At 36.3% G+C, this 21840-nt stretch overlaps 1 protein-coding gene and 1 long non-coding RNA gene across 6 annotated transcripts in view; both read left to right on the forward strand.

Annotated features, from left to right (window-relative positions):
• The window catches only part of GSK3B (glycogen synthase kinase 3 beta), a 228474-nt gene that overhangs the window by 187948 nt on the left and 18686 nt on the right, over window positions 1-21840 (forward strand). For 4 of the 5 annotated variants that reach the window (XM_032298954.1, XM_032298958.1, XM_032298957.1 and 1 more), the window contains 2 exons: window positions 4838-4876; window positions 7491-7677. In XM_032298954.1, the coding sequence (XP_032154845.1) occupies window positions 4838-4876; window positions 7491-7677 (226 nt within the window). The remainder of the gene's footprint in view (window positions 1-4837; window positions 4877-7490; window positions 7678-21840) is intronic. The other variant, XM_032298956.1, reaches the window with a different exon arrangement.
• LOC116565408 lies at window positions 11687-13786 on the forward strand. The gene is made up of 2 exons (XR_004275425.1): window positions 11687-12142; window positions 12220-13786. It is a non-coding gene; the product is annotated as an uncharacterized LOC116565408 (long non-coding RNA).

Below are 21840 nucleotides of genomic sequence, written 5' to 3' on the forward strand. Positions count from 1 at the left end.
TACTTATTTCTTTTTAAGACTTTGTCCATAATGTTACATTTTTTTCTTTCTTTCTTTCTTTTTCTTTCTTTCTCTTTTCTTTCTTTCTTTCTTTTTCTTTCTTTCTTCCTTTCTTTCTTTTCTTCCTTTCCTCCCTTTCTTCCCTTTCCTTCCCTTCCTTCCCTTTCCTTCCCTTCCTTCCCTTTCTTCCCTTCCTTCCCTTCCCTCCCTTCCCTCCTTCCCCTCCTTCCCCTCCTTCCCCTCCTTCCCCTCCTTCCCCTCCTTCCTTTCCTCTCCTCTCCTCTCCTCTCCTCTCCTCTCCTCTCTCTCTCTTTCTCTCTCTCTCTCTTTTCTTTTCTTTTCTTTTCTTTTTTTCTTTCTTTCGACAGGGTTTCACTATGTTGGTCAGGCTGGTCTTGAACTCCCAACCTCAGGTGATCCGCCCGCCTTGGCCCCCAAAGTGCTTTGGATTACAGGCATGAGTGACCACGCCCAGCCTAATGTTACATTTTTTACCTGAGCCATTCAATAGATTTTTCAGAACTTGGTAAACCTACCTATTTTAACCATTGTTCAGTATATTACTTAAAATGCCTTCAGAGAGGCCTAGAGAGCACAAAACAAAAATAGCTGCCAAAGTTTTCTTGCACAATCATTCTGTACACCTTTTCTGGTCTCTCTGCCTTACTCCTTTCATTCGCATATATTCCAGAAAGTATAAAACCATGTTGGGGAATTCTGTTGGCTCCTAAGGTTGCTACTTGTCTATTTTGTTCTATTGCTTATGGTAAATCAATTTTTATATTACTATTCAACCCCACTCTGCCCTGAACATTCTACCTAGACCATTCTCACTTGTCTCATGAATACATACAGTAGATTTTCTACTAAAATTTCTACCCACATCCTTATTGTTAGAATAATCACTTTTCCTTTTCTAATATCCATTTTCATATGTTAATGGACTTCCTTTTTTATTTCTACTGGCTGTATATTTCTGTTTCTTTTTTATTTCTACTGGCTAGATATTTGTTTCTTTGCTGGAAACCACATTAAATTCCATCTTTTAGGATGGCTAATCCACATATAAGAGGAATAATGACAAAAAGGAAGAATACTAAGACATAATTTTCAGATTGCTTGTGGGAGACAAAGGATGAGGTTGGGGTGGATTTGAAAAGAAGGCAAAATTCTATTTTTTATTTGTTTTGTAAATCTTGTGTCTTCTATGTAACCAGTGCTGTGCTGGGTACCATAAAGGATGCAAAACAAGTAAAATATAGTCTTTGTCCTTGAAAAGCTGAAAGTTGAAAAGCTCAGTTGAAGCAAATATTAAATAATGTGAGACAGTATGTAACCATATAGTTGATTCTGTGCTGTAAGTGTTAAGAGGTGTTCCACATGGCTGTAGGTGTTACAATGCAGACTTCCAGTGAGGATGGTGAAGGAAAAACTGAAGCCTCCTCAAAGATAATAGATGAGGTGGGATGTTGAAGGGGAGGTTTAAGATTTGCTTAGGTGTAGAAAAGGTTAGGAATTGTTATAACCTGGGTGAATATCTCCCAAGGTGGAGAGAGGTGAATGAAAAGAAAATATTTCTGTATTCTTACGAGAGCCAGCCTTACTGTAATAACTGTTTTGTGAACAATGAAAGATTAAATTGGATAAGCGGACATTTGGCAATTTACACTGCTGTGTAGGCATGTAGTACTATTTCATCAGTGCATGATGTGAGGGAGGGAAATTACATTACATAGTTAAATGCTGATATCTACATATATACAGCCAGTCATTTAAGATGGTTACTAAGTTCTTAGAAACTGCAAGTTTAAGTGAAATGATGTACAATAGGTCCTCAAATAATGTTGGTTCATTCAACATTGATGAAGGAAAACATTTGCTTTTAATATACATTTCACTTGAAGTCACAGTTTTCAAGAACCTATCAGTGACATTAAATGAAGAGTTACTGTGTAACTTTTCTTAACTGTAGTAGAACTTGGGAAAACTCAATAAGGCTTTTAATTAGTACAACTGAAATTCACTGGCTGTTAGATCTGTCATGGCTAAGGAAAGGATTATTTGCGTTTCTTATGCTCAACCTTCTTTACCTAAACTGGTATCTTAATGAAAAGTTTAGAAAAATATCTATGCAGTAGGCTTGAGAATTCAAACTGAATACAGTTTATGTATCCTACCCTGTTAGATTCTGCCTTCATAGGTAGCAATTTTACTTGGCAGGAAGACTCTGAAAGTTGTTTTCAGTAGCCTCTGGTACTCATTTTTGATAGCACTTAAAGTGAATTGGATTACTTTGTATGTCAGTACATAATTAGATCAATATATCAAAGCATGTAAAAGACCACCAAAGAATATTTTAAAAAATAGTGTGGACTAATTAGTTAAATAATTATTGAATTATGTACTACATATGAGCACTTAAGTAGACTTAATTTCTTTTCTTAGTTAATTAACGTAATTACCTATTCAACAGTCCCTGGCATTGTCTCACTGTTAATCCTGTGTTTAGGTTTACAAATTGCAAATAATTTCAGATGATTAGGATATTACTTGAGAGTCAATATTGGGGTTGCTCTTTAGGAGTATTCATATGTTACCAGTTTTTAAAACTGGATGCTTATATTTTGTATATGACCAGAATATAGGATGTGTGTTGTGCACTTATTGTAATGAAAACTAGTGAGGAATAGCTGTTTGGAACAGCCATGACTCTTGTTCTGTGTTCTGTTAGATTAATTATCACTGCCAACAGCCATTTAAAATGGACATTTTAACATTGCTTTGATTGGCTACATAATACTATAGAGTTGCTAAGAGCTGATGCTGTGAGATGCATCTCAACCAGAGGTCTTGTTATGGTGTATGTGATTGTTTAAAAATGGCCTTTTTAAAGTGCTTGAGATTCAGTCACAACACCTAGCTCCAGGTTCAAATTTGAAGGCCAAAGTCTATTCTAGGGACATACAGGGCAGAAATTGCCTCTGTCATTTTTGAGTTACCCAAATGCAAATTTATTTAGAATAATTCTTCATTTAAGGACTTCTTTGCATTTGTTCAATACTACAGAAACTTTCTTTTTGAAAAAATGTATTTTTTCTATTAGTTTCTTTTATGGACTAGTATTTGTGATGAGAGTTGATGTTTGTTTAATTTAAGAAAATGAGTTGCTGCATAGGTGAGGTAGTATTTGAATCACTTTAAAAGTTCATGTCAGTGTTTTGGTTCCTTTCAGTTTTTCCTTTCTCTTTCTTTTTTGCTTCCTCTTTTTCTTTTTTCTTTCTTACTTTTCCTTTTTTCTTTTCTTTCTTTCTTTCTTTCTTTTTTTTTTTTTTTTTTTTTTTTTTTTTTTTTTTTTTTTTTTTTTTGCTTTTGTTTTGTTCTGTTTTATTTATTTACTTTTGGTTTTATTTTTTAAAGGGTGTTTTGGGATCTCTGTGGCCTTGCTGCATACTTTGCTGGCCATATTTAGTCTGCGTACTAATTGTTAGTTGGCCCAGTTGAGTCTTATTTTGTGCTCTCAGTTCTTTCAGTCTGGTTTTCTATTTTTGTCCACCTGGTTGTGTTTTAGTTCATGAGAGAATTTATTCTGATGGGCCGGATTTTAATCTGTTTACTAAATTTTAGTCTGCAGACTAAAAGTAATCCGCGGATTATTTATTTTTGCAAAATATTTAATTCCCCCACTGGAAACTATCCTAAAAGAATGTTAAATTCTCTTAGAATAGCCAGGGGAATTCACAGATACTGGTGAGTCCTGCCATTTTTTTTGTTCTCAATACCTAGACATAATAGACCCTACTACCTCCCTTGCATATCTGGCTCCGTTGTGCCTAGGTGTTGGTATACACTCCTATGCCTGTCACCTGTAACTGTGACTGTCCCTTAGTTGTATTGTTAATTGTATATATTTTTGTTTAGCTTTTGGTGGGTGAATTGGGCATATTTGCAGATGGAACTGTGTTTAATTTATAGTGCTTGAAGATGTAGGATTGATTTTTTTCAGAGAGTTTTTCCAAAGAGGAAAGAATGTTCTCTATTTATTTTTCCTAAGTAATGGGTGCAAGGGTATGAGCGGGCAAAGCCCACAATAGAAAAAGTAAGTTAATACCCGCACTCCTGAGGTGATATGTCAATTTCCTGATGAGTCCTCTAAGATAATGAGAATGTCAGCAAAGAAACATCTTTTAGCAGAGAAGTCAATCCAAAATGGAGAATAATCCGCGGTGGCCTGATCCTTCTTAGCTCACACAAATTGAAAGTATCTGGCTAGAAATCTGTAGTAATATAACTTAAGTATATTTATTACTTTCCTCTCATCACTACTAATGTAGCAAAAAATGTTTATACTGTGTAACTGGAACACATTATTAGAGAAAAAAGTAGCATATTGGGAACTTAAAACTTTAAAAGCAGGCTAAAATGCCCCCTCACAGTGATGTCTGTGGATGATGAATCCAGGTCGGAGAAGACCACTTTACTTTGGGAACTTTACTTCTAGATTTCATTTTGATTTTAACTTTTTTTGGTTTTGTATTTTTTTAATAAACGCACTGGCATTGGAACATAATAAACAAAAATTAAAATGTTTCTTTACTGTGCCTCACCATTGCATAATCAAAAAAAATTTTTTTGCATACACTGTGGTGAAATAATTTTTAAAACTTGGACTTGCTACTGTGGAGACTGATGTTTAAAGTTTATAACTGTATAAACATTTTCTATGTCCCCCCCACACCATGGATTTCTTATAACATTGGATATATTTTTCCTTGCTGGACTATTCTCTTTTGGATTGACTTCCCCTGTTTGGATTATTTCACTGCATTATCATCTTTAGGATTCGTCAGGAACAGGACATTTCACCTCAGGAGTGCGGGTATGTACTTAATTTTTTTTTCCCAAAATTTCAGGGCAGGTCTATAAAACTTGGGGGAGACCTTTTTTGAAAGGCTAAACAATTATTCATTCTTGAAATGTAATAGTAAACGATGGAAGTAGCTGTGATTTCTGTTTTTATTCACTGTATGGCATAGGTTTTGCTTATAGTGTATTTAGGTTGTCAGTCTCTTGGGTGATTCGTTGACATCTAGGCTGAAGTTTGGGAATTGTGGGGGTTTAAAATTATTATTTCTATTGGAAGAATAAATATTGATGAAGATCCATGAAACCAAAGGTCTGAGTGTTAAGCCATGTCAATGAGTAAGGAAAGAAGTGATAGCAGAAGCTTCTTTAATTAAAAGACACATTTCAGTTCTTGGTGGTTTCCTTTTCTTTAGAAGCAAAAATAATTCAGATGAGCTAGTTTCTAGTTTGCCCTATAATTTTTAGAAGTTATGTGCTAACTCACATTGTATTATGGTCAGAAATCTGAACTGTGGGAGATACTGGGTTTTGGCCCCACATAATTTTCCACTTAATCTTTATTCACAGAGTACTGAACCAAGGCTTTTCTCATCAAGAATCTCTTAAGGGTTTAAAATAACAATGTATACTTTTTGCAAAGGCAGGTTAAATCTTGATTTTAATGTAGGCTCTTGGAATGTATTATTTTCTTTATAGTTTTTAACTCTTGAACTTCAAGAGTTAAGATTCCCTGATGCTAATAAATGTTTTAGTACCAATATGGATGATCACTTGTAGCCAGTAAAACACCAAAAGATATGGGTGACTTAAAAAAATATTGAAAATAAGCTTATAATACTGGTTTATTAATAGCTTTAACACAAAATCTTGGAAAATATAACATGAAATTTTTTTATTTAAAACAACTCACCATCCATCTATCCTACATTTGTATGTTAGCGGGAGATATTTATTTCTACCTTTGGTGCTACTTTTAATTCCACTTATGTGCTGCCATATTGGTGCAAAAACATTTTGGATTAGCTAGCAAAGTAAATCCATATACTATCAAACAGAAGCAAACTTGCCCTCAGGGATAAATTATGCCAATAATGTTTAATAATTTTATGAAAATTTTCTGGGTTTTCCCACTGATTATTTTCTTTTTACATTCTGTATTTGATTATGGACTTTGGGAGCAAGAGAGGGGACCAAGAACAGTGGAAGAGCTAAACATTTCAATAACTCAAAGGTTTCCTTGACTGAGGCAAGTCAGAGTATTCAAAAGAATAAAGATGAGGCAGGTTTTGACCTTATAAAAAGGTTTTCTTTTTCACATAACCAAGAAGTTGACTAAGACCTTAATGTTCTGAAATAAATTCCTAAGAGCCTACTTTACCTAATTTCTCAATTTTCATGGAAAGTGTCTTTTTCAATAATAAACTAAAATGCAACCCTCTTTTCACTGTAGACAGTACTTATAAATAGTCTCTGGAAAGTCTAATGAGCTCTGTGGTTGTAACTAGTTCTACTAACTGTCAGCATAAGTGAACAACCAGATGTTACATGAACAATTCTTACTAGAAAATCCTAGTCTCCCAGGCTGCTTCATGCCCTGTCACAATATGCATGGACTTTTCTCACTTATAGGTCTATTTCCCTCGTCTACTTGTCTGTCCACCTCCATCATCACACCTTTTATTTGGTTGTGTGTTCTTCCTGTTAAGGGATATATGTTTCATTTTTCTTTAGTTGAAAAGTTCCTCATCTGTTTATTTCTATTCCTTCCCTTTTTATTTTTATTTTGTAGCTGGCCATAATTTAGAATGAAGTATATTTTTATAGTTTTTTTATTGATTAGTTTTGTTTTATTTAAGACGCAAATAAGTAGAAAGCCAGCCTTTAAGTATATTAATTTAATTGAACTTTCCTTCAATATAGCCTTCAGTTGACTTTTTCCATGTCTTAATCATTCTTAATGAATAATATATTTTTCTCTCCTTGATTAAAACCCTGGAATATTTATTCAAATGAGGGAAATCTGGCCACATTGATGGTAACAGCTACTTGAGAAAAAAATATAGGACATTTTACCAAATTCTAGTTTTTCAAGAATTTCTTCAAATAATGATAGGCTCTGTTTATTGGAGATAATACCAAATCAGTAGCATTTATAGACATAGAGTAAATAGCTCTTTCTTTTCTTTTAAGATATTGATTGCCAAATTTTTTAACAATGCTGCCCATCATTGATAGTTGTTCTGCTTAAAAAAAAAAAAAATGCAAAAGAGGCAGTCTTTTATTTACTGCCATAGCAGTGAAAACTTTAAAATTTTAAAAATGTTTTTCTAGTTGTGCTTGCCTCCAGAATGCAGCTTTTCCCATGTGCCTGTCATATTTCGTATGCATGTCTGATTGTATTGATTTATGATTAGCATATATAGATTTTTTCTCTGAGCATTTCTCATATAGTCTTAATTAGCAGTTCACCACTGTGAAGCGTATGCATTTAACTCTTTCCGTTCTAGAAGGTCTTTTCCCAAATGCAACCATGTTGCTGTACATGGTAGGAATTAAGTCATTACTCACAGGGTACTTGCCTAGATTCATAAAACATTAATTATTCCTTCCCTTTTTTTGTACTGCAGGTCTTCAGACCTCGAACTCCACCGGAGGCGATTGCCCTGTGTAGCCGTCTGCTGGAGTATACACCAACAGCCCGATTGACACCACTGGAAGCTTGTGCACATTCATTTTTTGATGAATTACGGGACCCAAATGTCAAACTACCAAATGGGCGAGACACACCTGCACTCTTCAACTTCACCACTCAAGGTAACTCCAAATACTTAGCACTTTCACCAGTTCTAGGAAAGCTACACACTGGGTGTGAAATGAAGTTCCATTAATTGAAATCTGTGGAAGACAAAAATGGACATATTAAGTACTTATGGAGGTGAAAAGATTATTCTTTCTAATTTGCTGGCCACTACTTATATGGTTTTGAACAAAAGACTGGCACCTAAAAGTTTTCCAATAAGCATAACTTCTTTAATTTTTAGCAGAATATAATGTTGACACATGAGAAGTCACAGAGAATTCAGTGAGTAAAGTTTATCACTAATTGGACTGATGTACCATTTAACCTGTAGGTTTGGATCTGAAATTTAAAATAGTAGCATTTCTTGGCTTCCCTAGAGTTTGTATCAATTTTTTAAACCTGGAAATGAATTGGTGGCTCTATTTGTATAAATGCAGTTGTCTACCAAACAGGAGTAAAACTAGAGTCCTGTAAACCCTTTCTAAGAACTTACACAAATGATAGAGACAAGGAAGGAAATTTCCATCCCCTCTGAGACTTGGTACCGTTGCTGCTGTTGAGAAAATATTGAAAGGAAAACTAACTGTGCATTGGTGGTTTCTGGGAGTCCTTAGGGTATTCACTTTTTCTTAACCATTTCTGTGTTCAATTTTTCTTTTCTTCCTGATTAAGACCTAAGTGATTCATTCAATCACCCTGCCTCTGATTACATGACTTTCTTCTTATACTGAGCATAAGAAGTATACCAATTCATTACAAAAAAAAAAACACAAGAAATAGTGATATAATGATTGATAAGTAAGCATACTCAGGCTAGAAAACAAAAAAGGGAGATGTAGAGCTTTCTATGACCAAGAAAGAAATGTATTTCCTTTATTCATATGTATCATATTTACAAGTCTTTCTTTAAAAAAAGAAAAAAGAATGAAGACTCTTTTATTTTTTGTATTTTAAAATAGTTTGCCCAGCACATTAGATATAAATGTGATGTGTGTCTTGAACATTTATGTTTTTGAGGGTTTAGAGATTCATTTATATTGGGATGTAATGTGTATAGACACAGTGTGCAGTCTCTGTGGTTATCATAGTGCTTATGTGATTCTGTGAGTATCAGTGAAAAAGTAGACCCTGTAAACATAGTTATGTATTGTTTAATGATGCATATATATTCTGAGAAATGTATCATTAGGCAATTTTTGTCCTTGTGCAGATGTCATAGAGTGTACTTACACATACTAATTGTATTATTCAAAGTGCTATCATTTTGAGATATGGCTCCTCTTTAAAAAAATGTTAAAATGCTCTGTCTTAGCACCCATTCTGAAACTGGGCTGTGATCACAAAGTAGTACTTTCTCCCTGTCTTTGTAAATCACCATTGTTACTATTTTTGAACAGTGTTTCTATGTAAAGACACAAATGTCCAGGGAAGAGGGTTTTTTTTTGTTTTGTTTTGTTTTAGATTGAGTCTCACTTTGTCACTTAGGCTGGAGTGCAGTGGCCTGATCTCAGCTCTGCACTCTACCTCCCTGGGTAAAGTGATTCTAGTGCCTCAGCCTCCTGAGTAGCTGGGGTTACAGGTGCCCACCAGCATGCCTGGCTAATTTTTGTATTTTTAGTAGAGACAGAGTTTCGCCATGTTTGCCAGGCTGATTTTAAACTGCTGACCTCAGGTGATCAGCCTGCCTTGGCCTCCCAAAGTGCTGGGATTACAGGCTTGAGCCACTGTGCCCAGCCTTGATGTCATTCTATTTGATACTCTATATTCTGATTTTGGAGCAGTGTTTCCAAATGGTGATCTTGTTCTCTAAGGCAGCTGTAACTGTTGTACAGATGCAACTTTAAAGCACGTAATAGTTAGTAGTAATTAATGGATGACCAGAATAAAACTGGGTAATCCAAGGGGTTGAAGGAGGAGAATCAGTCTTACAGTTGGTTGCATAGCTAGAGGAAATCTAGAGATAGAAACATTGTGGGGGCCCGGATGGAGGGTAAGGAGTGTTAGTGAGGTTCTTCTACAGGCAGCATAAAGCCCTCCTCCTTCCTCATAATAAATTGTCAGTGATGCCTGCAGCACTACTTCCCCTAAATAAAGATCTACATACCGTAGGTGCTCAATGAATGTTTGAGTGTCATGTACCACATTAAATAAACATAGCGTTTATTGATTTATGCAACCAGTATATATTGGGCATTTCTAATGTTCCCTCTGGTTGTTACTACTATTGTTTTAATTACAGGTATTGATCGACTTACCACCTATGCAACTTACGACCATTCAACTTTACGACCACAATCGCTAGCCATGACTGCTCTGCGTCTGGCAGCGCAAACGTTGCCCAGCTGGGCGTACGACAGTGCGGACCAGCTTCCGGCAGCACTACCATCTCCGCGTGCACCATTTCAACTGTACATATAGCCTACTCAACTTACGACCAAATCGTGTTACGGCCGGTCCGCGGTCCCGACCGTGGCCGTAAGTAGAGCACTAGCTGTAGTAAAGTAAACCTGCCCCTATGTACAGTACTATAAAGATTAAACACTTGAGTAAAACATAGTGTTTTATTAAGGTAAAGCTTACAACAAAGCTAACTGCAATTTGATGTTTGTTACTGTACCAAGGAGTAATTAGCCATAAACAATAATTAGTATTACAGCTAGTGCTCGACTTACGACCACAGTCGGGACCGCGGACCGGCCGTAACACGATTTGGTCGTAAGTTGAGTAGGCTATATGTACAGTTGAAATGGTGCACGCGGAGATGGTAGTGCTGCCGGAAGCTGGTCCGCACTGTCGTACGCCCAGCTGGGCAACGTTTGCGCTGCCAGACGCAGAGCAGTCATGGCTAACGATTGTGGTCGTAAAGTTGAATGGTCGTAAGTTGCATAGGTGGTAAGTCGATCAATACCTAATACAATCACAAGAAGTATTTCCTTATTCAGATAGAGGAAGGAGAGAGAGAGGAGCAGGTATGATACGGATAACTTTGAGATCTTTCTGATTGCCTAAATCCGTAACTCAGGAGAATATCAGACCTCTCTCATTTTTCCAGTACTGAAGCTTCAGTGTTTCAGAACCCCGTAACTGACAATTTTATCTGTATTCAGATGTTGGAAATTGGAATAAACCTTTGGCACACCCCCTTCCTTCTGTTTCTTTCTGTCATTAGAATTTCAAATTCAGCCCTAGCTGAATCAGACCTTAGGAAGCAAGTAGAATCAGGAAAGCCCAATAGGGATCAGTATTTTCTTATTAACTAATTTGTTGCCTATTCCAAGACAGGAATATATTAGGGAATCAATTGCTTTGTATGTTTAAAGGTGAGTTTCCCCCTAACTCTATCCCACATACCCAATCTCAATTTTTTACCTAATTTATATGAAATTTTATCAATTGAAATTATTTTAGAAAACATTGTCCTCCTGCGAGTATAGGGTAGGATGGGGGTGGTAAATATATTATCCATTTAGTATGAGCTAATGTGAACATTCTATTCCTCTACCACTTGGCTGCATTATCTGGGAGAATGGTAGCTTTGTGGGGAGGTAAGTACGAGTGGCAGCATGTTGGCTAGGCCAGAAGTGGTGATTTTGTAACTCTACGGAACTGTTTGAGAGTTGAAATAGGATATTTGGGGCAGCCAGGCAGCCAGTGAGCAATATGTAGACTTAGACTGAATATTTTGGGATGGAAGGGTTCGAGTATCTGGACATGAAGAAAGCAGGTGATTAGATAGAAGAAGTGTTCCAGAAAGCAAGTAAAGAAAAGAACAGGCTGGACACAGTGGCTCACGCTTGTAATCCCAGCACTTTAGGAGGCCTAGGCGAGCAGATCATGAAGTCAGGAGTTTGAGACCAGCCTGTCCAATATGGTGAAACCCCGTTTCTACTAAAAAATACAAAAATTAGCCAGGTGTGGTGGCACATGCCTGTAGTCCCAGCTACTCGGGAGGCTGAGGCAGGAGAATCAGTTGAACCTGGGAGGCAGAGATTGCAGTGAGCTGAGATTGTGCCACTGCACTCCAGCCTGGTCAGCAAAGTGAGACTCTGTCTTAAAAAAAAAAAAAAAAGAAAAAGAAAAAGAAAAGAACAGTAAAAGGAAGATTGATATATAAAAAATTAGAAAATATTTTTTGAAAGAGTATAGGAATGTGTTATAGTATAGGAATTGATGAAAACATGGAATTGAAAATGAGTTGGAGACAGGGCAACAAAAGCAAGTATTCTAGAATCCTAGCTTATCAAAGGTTTATATTTATTTCATTTGAAAGCAGTAGGCTACTTATTTATAAAATCTATTATAATTCATTATTTATGATAATTAGTAGATTCCATATTTGTAACAATGATTTTTAAACCTACTTTCCTATTATAAAATAATGATAGACATAAATATGGTCAGCTCATATATTTATCTGCCTGTGTCCTAGGCATTTTCTTCTGGCTTGCCTTATCCTCACACACATCTGAAGTGAATGTAGTATTTTTTTTTTAATTTATTTTGTTGCATTTTAGGTTTTGGGGTACATATGAAGAACATGCAAGATTGTTGCATAGGTATTTTAACTATCTGAGATTGATTAAGTATAGGTATACATTGCCTTATTGAGCTTCACTTTATTGCTTTTCACAGATAGTGCTTTTTTTTTTTTTTTTCCAAATAAAAAATAAAAGCTTTGTGTCAACTCTGTGTTGGTCAAGTCTATTGGTGCCATTCTTTCAACAGCCTATGCTTATTTTGTGTCTCTGTGCCACATTTGGTAATTCTTGCAGTATTTGGAGCTTTTTCATTGTTATTACATCCATTATGATGATTTGTGATCAGTAATCTTTTTGATGTTACTATTGTGATCATTTTAGAGGTTTGTATTGAACTTAATTGATCAATGTATGTGTTCCAACTGCCTGACCAATCAGCCGGTCCTCATCTCTCTCCCTCTCCTTGGATCTCCCTGTTCCCTGAGACACAACAGTATTGAAATTAGGCCATTTAATAACCCTGCAGTGGCCTCTAAGTGTTCAAGTGAAAGGCAGAGTCACACATACTCTCACTTTAAATCAAAAGCTAGAATGATTAAGCTTAGTGAGGAAAGTATGTCAAAAGCCGAGATAGACCAAAAGCTAGGCCCTTTGTGCTAAACAGTTAGCCAAGTTGTGAATGCAAAGAAAAATTGTCAGAGGAAATTAAAAGTGCTACTTCAGTAAACACACAAATAAGAAAGTAAATAGAGATCAAAACAGCCACAACATTTTCTGAAGGCAAAGCCTAATCCAGAGCAGGGTCCTAATGTTACTCAATTCTGTGAAGGCTGAGAAAGGTTGAGGAAGCTACAGAGGAAAAACTAGCAGAGGTTGGTTCATGGGTCTTAAGGAAGGAAGCCATCTCCATACCATACAAGTGCAAGGTGAAGCAGCAAGTGCTGATGTAGAAGCTGCATTTTATCCAGAAGACCTCTAGCCAAGATCATTGATGAACATAACTACTCTAACCAACAGATATTCAGTGGAGACAGAACAGCCTTCTATTGGAAGGAGATGCCATCTAGAATCTTCCTAGAGAGGAAAAGTCAGTGGCCTGACTTCAAAGCTTCAAAGAATAGGTTGACTCTCTTGTTATGGGGTAGTACAGCTGGTGATTTTAAGTGGAAGACAGTGCGTCTTTACCATTCCAAAAATCCTGGGGTCCTTAAGAATTATCCTAAATCTACTTGTGCTCTATAAATGGAAGAAAAAAGCCTGCATGATAGCACATCTGTTTACAGCGTGGTTTACTGAATATTTGAAGCCCACTGTTGAGACCTACTGCTCAGGAAAAGAAGATTCAAAATATGACTGCTTATTGACAATGTACTTAGTCATCCGTGAGCTCTGATGGAGATGTACAAGGAGATGAATGTTGTTTTCATGCCCACTCAACATCCATTATGCAGCCCATGGATCAAGGAATAAGTTTTACTTTTATGTCCTGTTATTTAAGAAATGCATTTCATAAGACTGTAACTGCCATTAGATAGTGATTCCTCTGATGGATTTGGGAAAAGTAAACTGAAAACCTGGAAAGGAGTCACAATTTTAGGTGTCATTAGGAACATTTGTGATTTGTCAAAGATGTGCAGATATCAAACATTAACAGGATTTTAGAAGTAGTTAATCCCAAGCCTCATGGATAACTTTGAGGGTCTCAAGACTTCAGTGGAGGAAGTCACTGCAGATGTGGTAGAAATAGTAAGAGAACTAGAATTAAAAGTGAAGCCTGAAAAATGACTGATTTGCTGCAGTCTTAACGATAAAACATAAATGGATAAGGAGTTACTACTTATGGATGAGCCAAAAAAGTGGTTTCTTGAGAAGGAATCCGCTCCTGGTGAAGCTGCTATGTTGAAATGACAACAAAGGATTTAGAATATTCTATAATCTTAATTGAAAGCAGCAGCAGGGTTTGAGAGGATTGACTCCAATTTTGAAAGAAGTTCTACCAGGGTAAAATGCTGTCAAACAGCTTTAAATGCTACAGAGAAATCTTTCGTGAAAGGAAGAGTAAATCAATGCGACAAACTTCATGGTGTTTTAAGAAATTGCCACAGCCATCCTAACCTTCAGCAACCACCACTGTGGTCAATCAGCAGCCATCAACATCGAGCTATAAGACCCCCTACCCACAAAAGATGACTCGCAGGAGGCTCAGGTGATCGTTAGGATTTTTTTTTAGCAATAAAGAATTTTTAAATTAAGATATGTGTGTTGTTACTTTTTTAGATGTAATGCTTATTACCCAGTTAATAGACTGTAGTATAGGGTAAATTTATCAGTTACATGCAGTGGAAAACCAAAACATTTGCATGACTCACTTTATTGCAATGGTCTAGAACCAAACTTATAGTATCTCTGAGGTACTCCTGTATCTTCCAAGGTTATTCTCAAATTACTATGAACTCTGAGATGGGTCTTGTTGGTTTTTAGACTTATTATTATTTACAATAGCCATGATAAATATGCATGGAATAGGAATACTTGATAATATGTAGAACGCATCAACAGAATAGATGTCAGAATTATTCTTCAGTACTTTCTAAATAATCTGGAAGAGAAAAATTTCTATGTAATCAGGTATACTCTTCTTGGCAATGAAATGCCATGTAGGCCAGTGGAGACACACCACAGGGAGAGCTTGGGAAAATTTATAAGTGGACTAAAAGGGGGCAGGAAGGATTTAGTTCAGGTAACTGCAGTAGTAATGACAAATAATGAGTGATTGTATTCAAGATTTTAGGCTCTAAATTATCCATTTTTTATAAGAATTTGTATTCCCTGAGATTATTTGGTCCATCTTGCTGCTTTGGACATACTCTACTTGCAAAAATTTAGAGTGGTATAGGAACAAACAATCAAAAACTAATATCTTGAATGAAAGTTCTGCATGTAGTTTGGACAAATATATTTCCAGAAGCCCAGAACACTGGTGGTATATGATATATAACCAAGACAATAAATAAATGCAACATTGCAGGAGCAAAGAGTAAGTCAGAACTAAAGCCTAGTTCCCTCTAACATAGTTGTAGACCTTGGCCAACACACTATTCCTACCTGAGTTTCCACATTTAAATAAATGAGATTGTTGGATTAAAGGACATATACATCTTCAAAATTTTAATTATAAAAATGAATTGACTCCAGAAAAGAAAAAATGGCAAAGCTGAAAAGTAGACCACAATAGGAGATATAAAATAAATAAACATAGAAAAATCTAGACTGGTTCCCCCAGAATCAAAATATTAGCAGTATTATTTTTAAATGCCCAATAAGTTTATTTTTAAAATAAGATTTGAAAAACTCAGTAATGCCTTATTTATTGCACTTCATTAAGAATAGAGTTCTGGGCTGGGCACAGTGGCTTATGCCTCTAATCCCAGCACTTTGGGATGCCAGGGTGGGAAGATCACATGAGGTGAGGAGTTTGAGACCAGCCTTGCCAACATGGTGACACCCCGTCTCTACTAAAAATACAAAAATTAGCCAGGCATGGTGGTGGGTGCCTGTAATCCCAGCTACTCAGGCAAGAGAATCGCTTGAACCCAGGAGGCAGAGGTTGTGCCATTGCACCCCAGCCTGGGTGGCAGAGTGAAACTCCATCTCAAAAAAAAAAAAAAAAAAAAAGAATCCTAGCATTTGAATTGCTGCTCAAAATAATGCATAAATGTAATGGGGCCCTCCATTATTAAGTCATTTAAACCTTTTTGTGAACAGAGAGAAATAGCACTTTTAACTATATAGACAACCACTGGAAATTATTAAATGTACATAAGAGGTCTAGTATACACATGAGGCAGTCAGACTTCTTGTAGAACAAAAACAATGTCTGCCTATTTTAGTGACTCCTTTTTGGGGATCTGCAGGGTGAGCTCTTTCAAAGCTAATAAAGGAGGAAAATTCCCTTTTATCTGATGACTGCTAGGTATTTTATTACATCACTGTAAGAGGAGATCTAGTCAATAGAGAGATTGATTTCTTCCTTCTGGTTCCCACATTGATTGCTGCTCTCAAAGTTGTCCTCAGCTTTCATACAACAGTTTGTACAAACACATTACCACCACCACCCACCTACCCCCTCAGAAAACTAAGAAAGTTCTTGCCTGTCCCATCTTATCAATGAATTTTGGGATCTTGCACTTGGAAGAATAGAAACTTTCAAGGGAAATATCAGGTTTTACCAACTAGATGTAGGTTTCTTTTTTCCAGTGAAAAGGATTGCTTTATCAGGCATATTTGAGTTTATTCATTTTGTCTTTTCATAAGAATTTTTCTTCTGTGGTTTGCAGTATAAAACAACAATGCAGCAAAATTTGGTTAAATGAGTTTTGTTAAATTTTGGTTGATTGATATCTATTTTTAAACTTATTTTGCTTTTGTTTAAATTGTGCATTAAAATGTTTGATTATGGAACACGTAATGACTGATGCACCATCAAAACATCTGTAGTTTTCCCTAATAAACTACTATGTGGCTTTTTAATGAATAATCTTCACGACATCTTCAGTTGGCTGAAGGAATTTTTATCACACGTCATTTTTTTCTAAAGCTTTCTGAAATTCCTTGCCATTTTGTTTTTAACCATGTGTCTGCGGTAACAGTCTTTTATCCTTTTTTTTTTTTTTTTTTTCCATTTCCCTCTCACTTCTCCAGAGCTATCCCACTTCATCATGGACCTTTTTGTTCCCTTAATTATTCCCCTACTTTCAAGCTTGGTACACATGTTTAGTAAGTAAATGTCACCTTATTTTTCAATTTCAATCTCTTCTATACTCCTTCTCTGCCTTCAAGAACACATACACTCTGATCCTGAGAAGTGCTGTTGCTTTGCTGTTTCTGTCCTCCAGAATGCCACCATTTTTTCCATTCTTTCACTGTGGTTTGTATTCACCCTCACTGACGCCATTTTCTTATCACTCATTGCCATGGATAGACAAAGTGATTGGAAGTAGGTAGTAATGGTTGGTATTGAAAAATAAACCATTTTGAACTGGTTAAGACAGCCCCATAGAAGTGCTCATAGTCTGTCCCCATAAAAAGTGTGGACTTAGCGGTAGCAAAAACTATAGCAAGGGTGAAAGGAGACTTCCTCACAGGGAAAAGGTGTAAGTAACAGTTAACGACCTCTTTGAAGTAGAGAAGAGTGAACAAATGAAAGCAATAGAATCTTAAGGATTGCCTGTAATTAAGAGAAGAACAATGGGGTATAGAAGTTGGAAGGATGTAAAACTGGTAGTGATTGTTCATTTTAGAATTATTAACTTTTAGGGTGTTTGTTTGAAAAAGGTTCACAAAGTACTCCCCTTCACATCTTGGATGCCACCCTCACCCACACTCCATGTCTTTGGGTGTGGCAAAGCCTCCGAGATGCCAGATATTCTCCTTTTCATTGTCTTCTTAATTTCTTCACGTTTTTCACCTTACCTTTCACTAGTTGCACCTCTCTTCTTATCCAAAACGAAAATGACAGTCTACTACTGAAGGAAAAAGAGGGATTTTTTTTTTCCTCTTCTGAGATGGTTCAAGCAATTCTCCTGCCTCAGCCTCCTGAGTAGCTGGGACTACAGGTGCATGCCACCATGCCCAGCTAATTTTTGTATTTTTAGTAGGGACTGGATTTCACCATGTTGGTCAGGCTGGTCTTGAACTCCTGACCTCATGAGCCACTGCACCTGGCTGAGGATCGCTTTTTTAAGCCCATCACGTCTATGTGCCTGTATAGTCAACCTTCTGTATCTGTAGGTTCCAACAGCCCTGTATTCAACCAACTACAGATTGAAAGTATTCAGGGTGGGGGGATCCAATAAAATAGAACAGTATGACAATAAAAAATAATATAAATTTTAAAACAATTGTATAAAACTATTTACATAGTATTAACATTGTATTAGGTATTATAAGTAATCTAGAGATGATTTAAAGTATACAAGAGGCTGAGACCCGAGAATCGCATGAACCCAAGAGGTAGAGGTTGCAGTAGGCCAGGATTATATCATTGCACTCCAGCCTGGGCGACAGAGCAAGACTTTGTTTCAAAAAATAAAATAAAAAATAAAGTATATGAGAGGCTCTGTATAGGTTACCTATGAATACTATACCATTTTATGTAAGGGACTTGAGCATCTTTGGGTATCTAAAGAGGTTCTTGGAACCAGTCCCCCAGGATACCAAGGGATAACTGACTATACATTACATATTCTTGTCCAGGCTAGGACACAAAACTGTTATGGTCTTCAGCTGGGCATTCAGATACACAGAAGGATAAGTGATATGGTGAGAGACAGTAAATATATGGGAGAAAATGGACAGCATGGGCCATAAGGAGAGAGGGAACACAGACCACTGATACTTTATTTTAAAGATTATTTTTAACAGTAGCTTTGTCAAAATGTCTTACTAAAATCTCCAGTCCTCTTTTCATTTTTTAGATTTTATTTTAGATACTGGGTACATGGTTATAGAGATGTTTTCATTTGACAGTGCCCCTGTCCTAAGTGGTTCCCTTTCTTGTCAGATTGTTTTTTCGGTTGTTCTTGTCAATTTCTGTTGATTAGACAAGGACAATTATCCTTTTATTTCCCTATCCTGGGATCTTACACACTATTTCATGTTCAGTATTGTTAGATAGATGGATGTGTTTGTGGGTGGGTTGATGGATGGATGAATTTTCAAGAAACCTTTCTATTTTATTTAATTTTAATTGAGATGGTAAATCTGAATTTCTTTAGAATAAAAACCACATATTGTACTGATACTTTTTTGTACCTGGAGCCATAAAGTCTTCAGCCATCACGATTGCTAGGAATTATTTTGCTTTCCTGCATATAAGATTGTGGTTTAAAACTGAACTGATTAGAAGTAAAATGCCATAGGAGCTTTCTGTTCCTTAGCGAGACCCAAAATAGCTACCAAGTCTGATTGTGAGAAAATAGTAACCAATAGAACCTGATAATTAGGGTAATGGTCTTCACCTGTCTTCCCAGGGAAGACTATGTATTTGATGAGCTGGACTAAATTTTCTCCTCTTAAGGGGAAAGGAAAGTGAATAGTCTTCTCTCAGTTTTCAGCTTTTCCTTTCATTCATTTTTAATAAATCTTAGGATCAATTTATTGCTTTTCTTTACCACAATCTGATATCATTTAGTATGTAATTTAGTACAAAATTCAGATATTTAGGTACTGACTTGAATAAATACTACTGGCAGGGGCTTTGCACCAGAAAACATTTTAAAACTGCTGCATTAAAAATGCAGTTTACCTTGCTAGGGGCTTAGAGGAAGGGATTAATGTGGAGTGATTGCTTGTGGGTTTGAGGCTTCCCTTTGGGGTATTGAAAATGTTTTGGAACTAGAGGTGATGGTTATACAACATTGTGAATATACTAAATGCTGAATCATGCTGAATTCTGCAATTGTAAATGGTTTATGTTAACATGAATTTTACCTTAGTTTTAAAAAATGGCTTTTCTTGAACTTTTTGAAGTTCATACCATATCTGTGAATTGCCAAAGTTGTGCTGTAGCTCAGAGGATAATGTCCTCCTATAGCTAGTTATGGTTATCATTGTTCCTTCAAACTGTGACACATATTAGAGTGACAATGAGTACTTACAGGCTAAATACTTAAGTAACAAGCATAAAGCAGGGTTATTCAGGTAACTGGGAGAACAGTCACATTACATAAAACTAACAACAAATGCTTTTATGTGCAGGCTCGCTACCACTACTTGCTGCAGATCTTGATTCTTCAAAGAAATAAGTACAGTTGTCAGAGACAGCTTCCCCCATGCAGATAAAAAGCCTATTTCAAACTTGTGAAAAGTAACAAAAATAATCTTACTGAGTAAAGAAAAGAACTGGATAAAGACATTTTCAGTTTTAATAAAAGCAGTGATACATTAAACAGATGTTTCTCAAATCCTTTTTCCATTAGTGCCTAGATAAGCCTTATCTGCCATTGGCTCATGAACAGTTGGGTAGGTTGGTCATTATATCCAGTTGTACATACACATACAGACACACATTCTCATTCATATTTTCTTTGCTATGACACCACCACCATTTAAAAACATAAAAAATATGTTTGTACAGTATTTCCTGTGGTCAAATATTGCCATAGTAGGACAGGAAAACCTAATATATTTAAATCAGTGAAAGGTACAGATATGTCTTAGTTAATATACCTACTCCAAAACTTTGGCCACCACCTTTCACCAAGATGTCTTTAGTTCTCAGACATAATTTTAGCAGATAATGCCTTTGTTATATATCACAGTAGTTCTGTGGGCTTTTTCTATAAGTCGATGACTAACTCATTTAGCTAGTTTGAGGTATAGGTTTGTCATATAGGGTTTTTTTTCCCCTGTTAAACTGGTAGTTTGTTTTTTTTTTTGTTTTGTTTTGTTTTGTTGGGCGATGGAGTTTCGCTTTTGACACCCAGCCTGGAGTGCAATGGCACAGTCTTGGTACCCTGCAACCTCTACCTCCTGAGTTCAGACGATTCTCCTGCTTTGGCCTCCCGAGTAGCTGGGATCACAGGTGTGTGCTACCGCACCCAGCTAATTTTTGTATTTTTTAAAAAAACTGAATTCCTCTTTTTTTTTTTTTTTTTAATATACTTTAAGTTCTGGGATACATGTGCAGAATGTGTAGATTTGTTACATAGGTATACATATGCCATGGTGGTTTTGCTGCACCCATCAACCCATCATCTATATTAGGTATTTTTCCTAATGCTAGCCGCCTGACTTCTGACAGGCCCTGGTGTGAGAGATTCCCCTCCCTGTGCCCATATGTTCTCATTGTTCAACTCCCATTTGTGAGTTAGAATATGCACCATTTGGTTTTCTGTTTCTGTCTTAGTTTGCTGAGAATGATGGTTTCCAGCTTCATCCTTGTTCCTGCAAAGGACAGGAACTCATTCTTTTTTATGGCTGCACAGTATTCCATGTTGTATATGTGCCACATTTTCTTTATCAAGTCTACCATTGATGGGCATTTGAGTTGGTTCCAAGTCTTTGCTATTGTAAACAGTGCTGCAATAAACATATGTGTGCATGTGTCTTTATAGTAGAATGATTTATAATCCTCTGGGCATATACCCAGTAATGGGATTGCTGGGTCAAATGGTATTTCTGGTTCTAGATCCTTGAGGAATTGCCACACTGTCTTCCACAATGGTTGAACTAATTTACACTCCCACCAACAGTGTAAAAATGTTCCTGTTTCTCCACATCCTCTCCAGCATCTGCTGTCTCCTGACTTTTTAATGATTGCCATTCTAACTGGTGTGAGATGCTATCTCTTGGTTTTGATTTGCATTTCTCTAATGACCAGTGTTGATGAGCTTTTTTTCATATGTTTGTTGGCCGCATAAATGCCTCCTTTTAAATTAAAAGTATCTGTTCATATCCTTTGATGGGTTGTTTTTTTCTTGTAAATTTGTTTAAGTTCCTTGTAGATTCTGGATATTATCCCTTTGTTAGATGGATAGATGACAGAAACTTTCTCCCATTCTGTAGGTTGTCTGTTCACTCTGATAATAGTTTTTGTTTTTTTTTTTTTTTGTTTTTTTTTTTTTTTTTTGCTGTGCAAAGGCTCTTTAGTTTAATTAGATTCCATTTGTCTATTTGTCTTTTGTTTATTGCTTTTGG

Source organism: Sapajus apella, unplaced genomic scaffold (genome assembly GCF_009761245.1).
Source record: "Sapajus apella isolate SASKATOON/1434 unplaced genomic scaffold, GSC_monkey_1.0 scaffold40, whole genome shotgun sequence".
Classification (NCBI taxonomy): domain Eukaryota; kingdom Metazoa; phylum Chordata; class Mammalia; order Primates; family Cebidae; genus Sapajus; species Sapajus apella.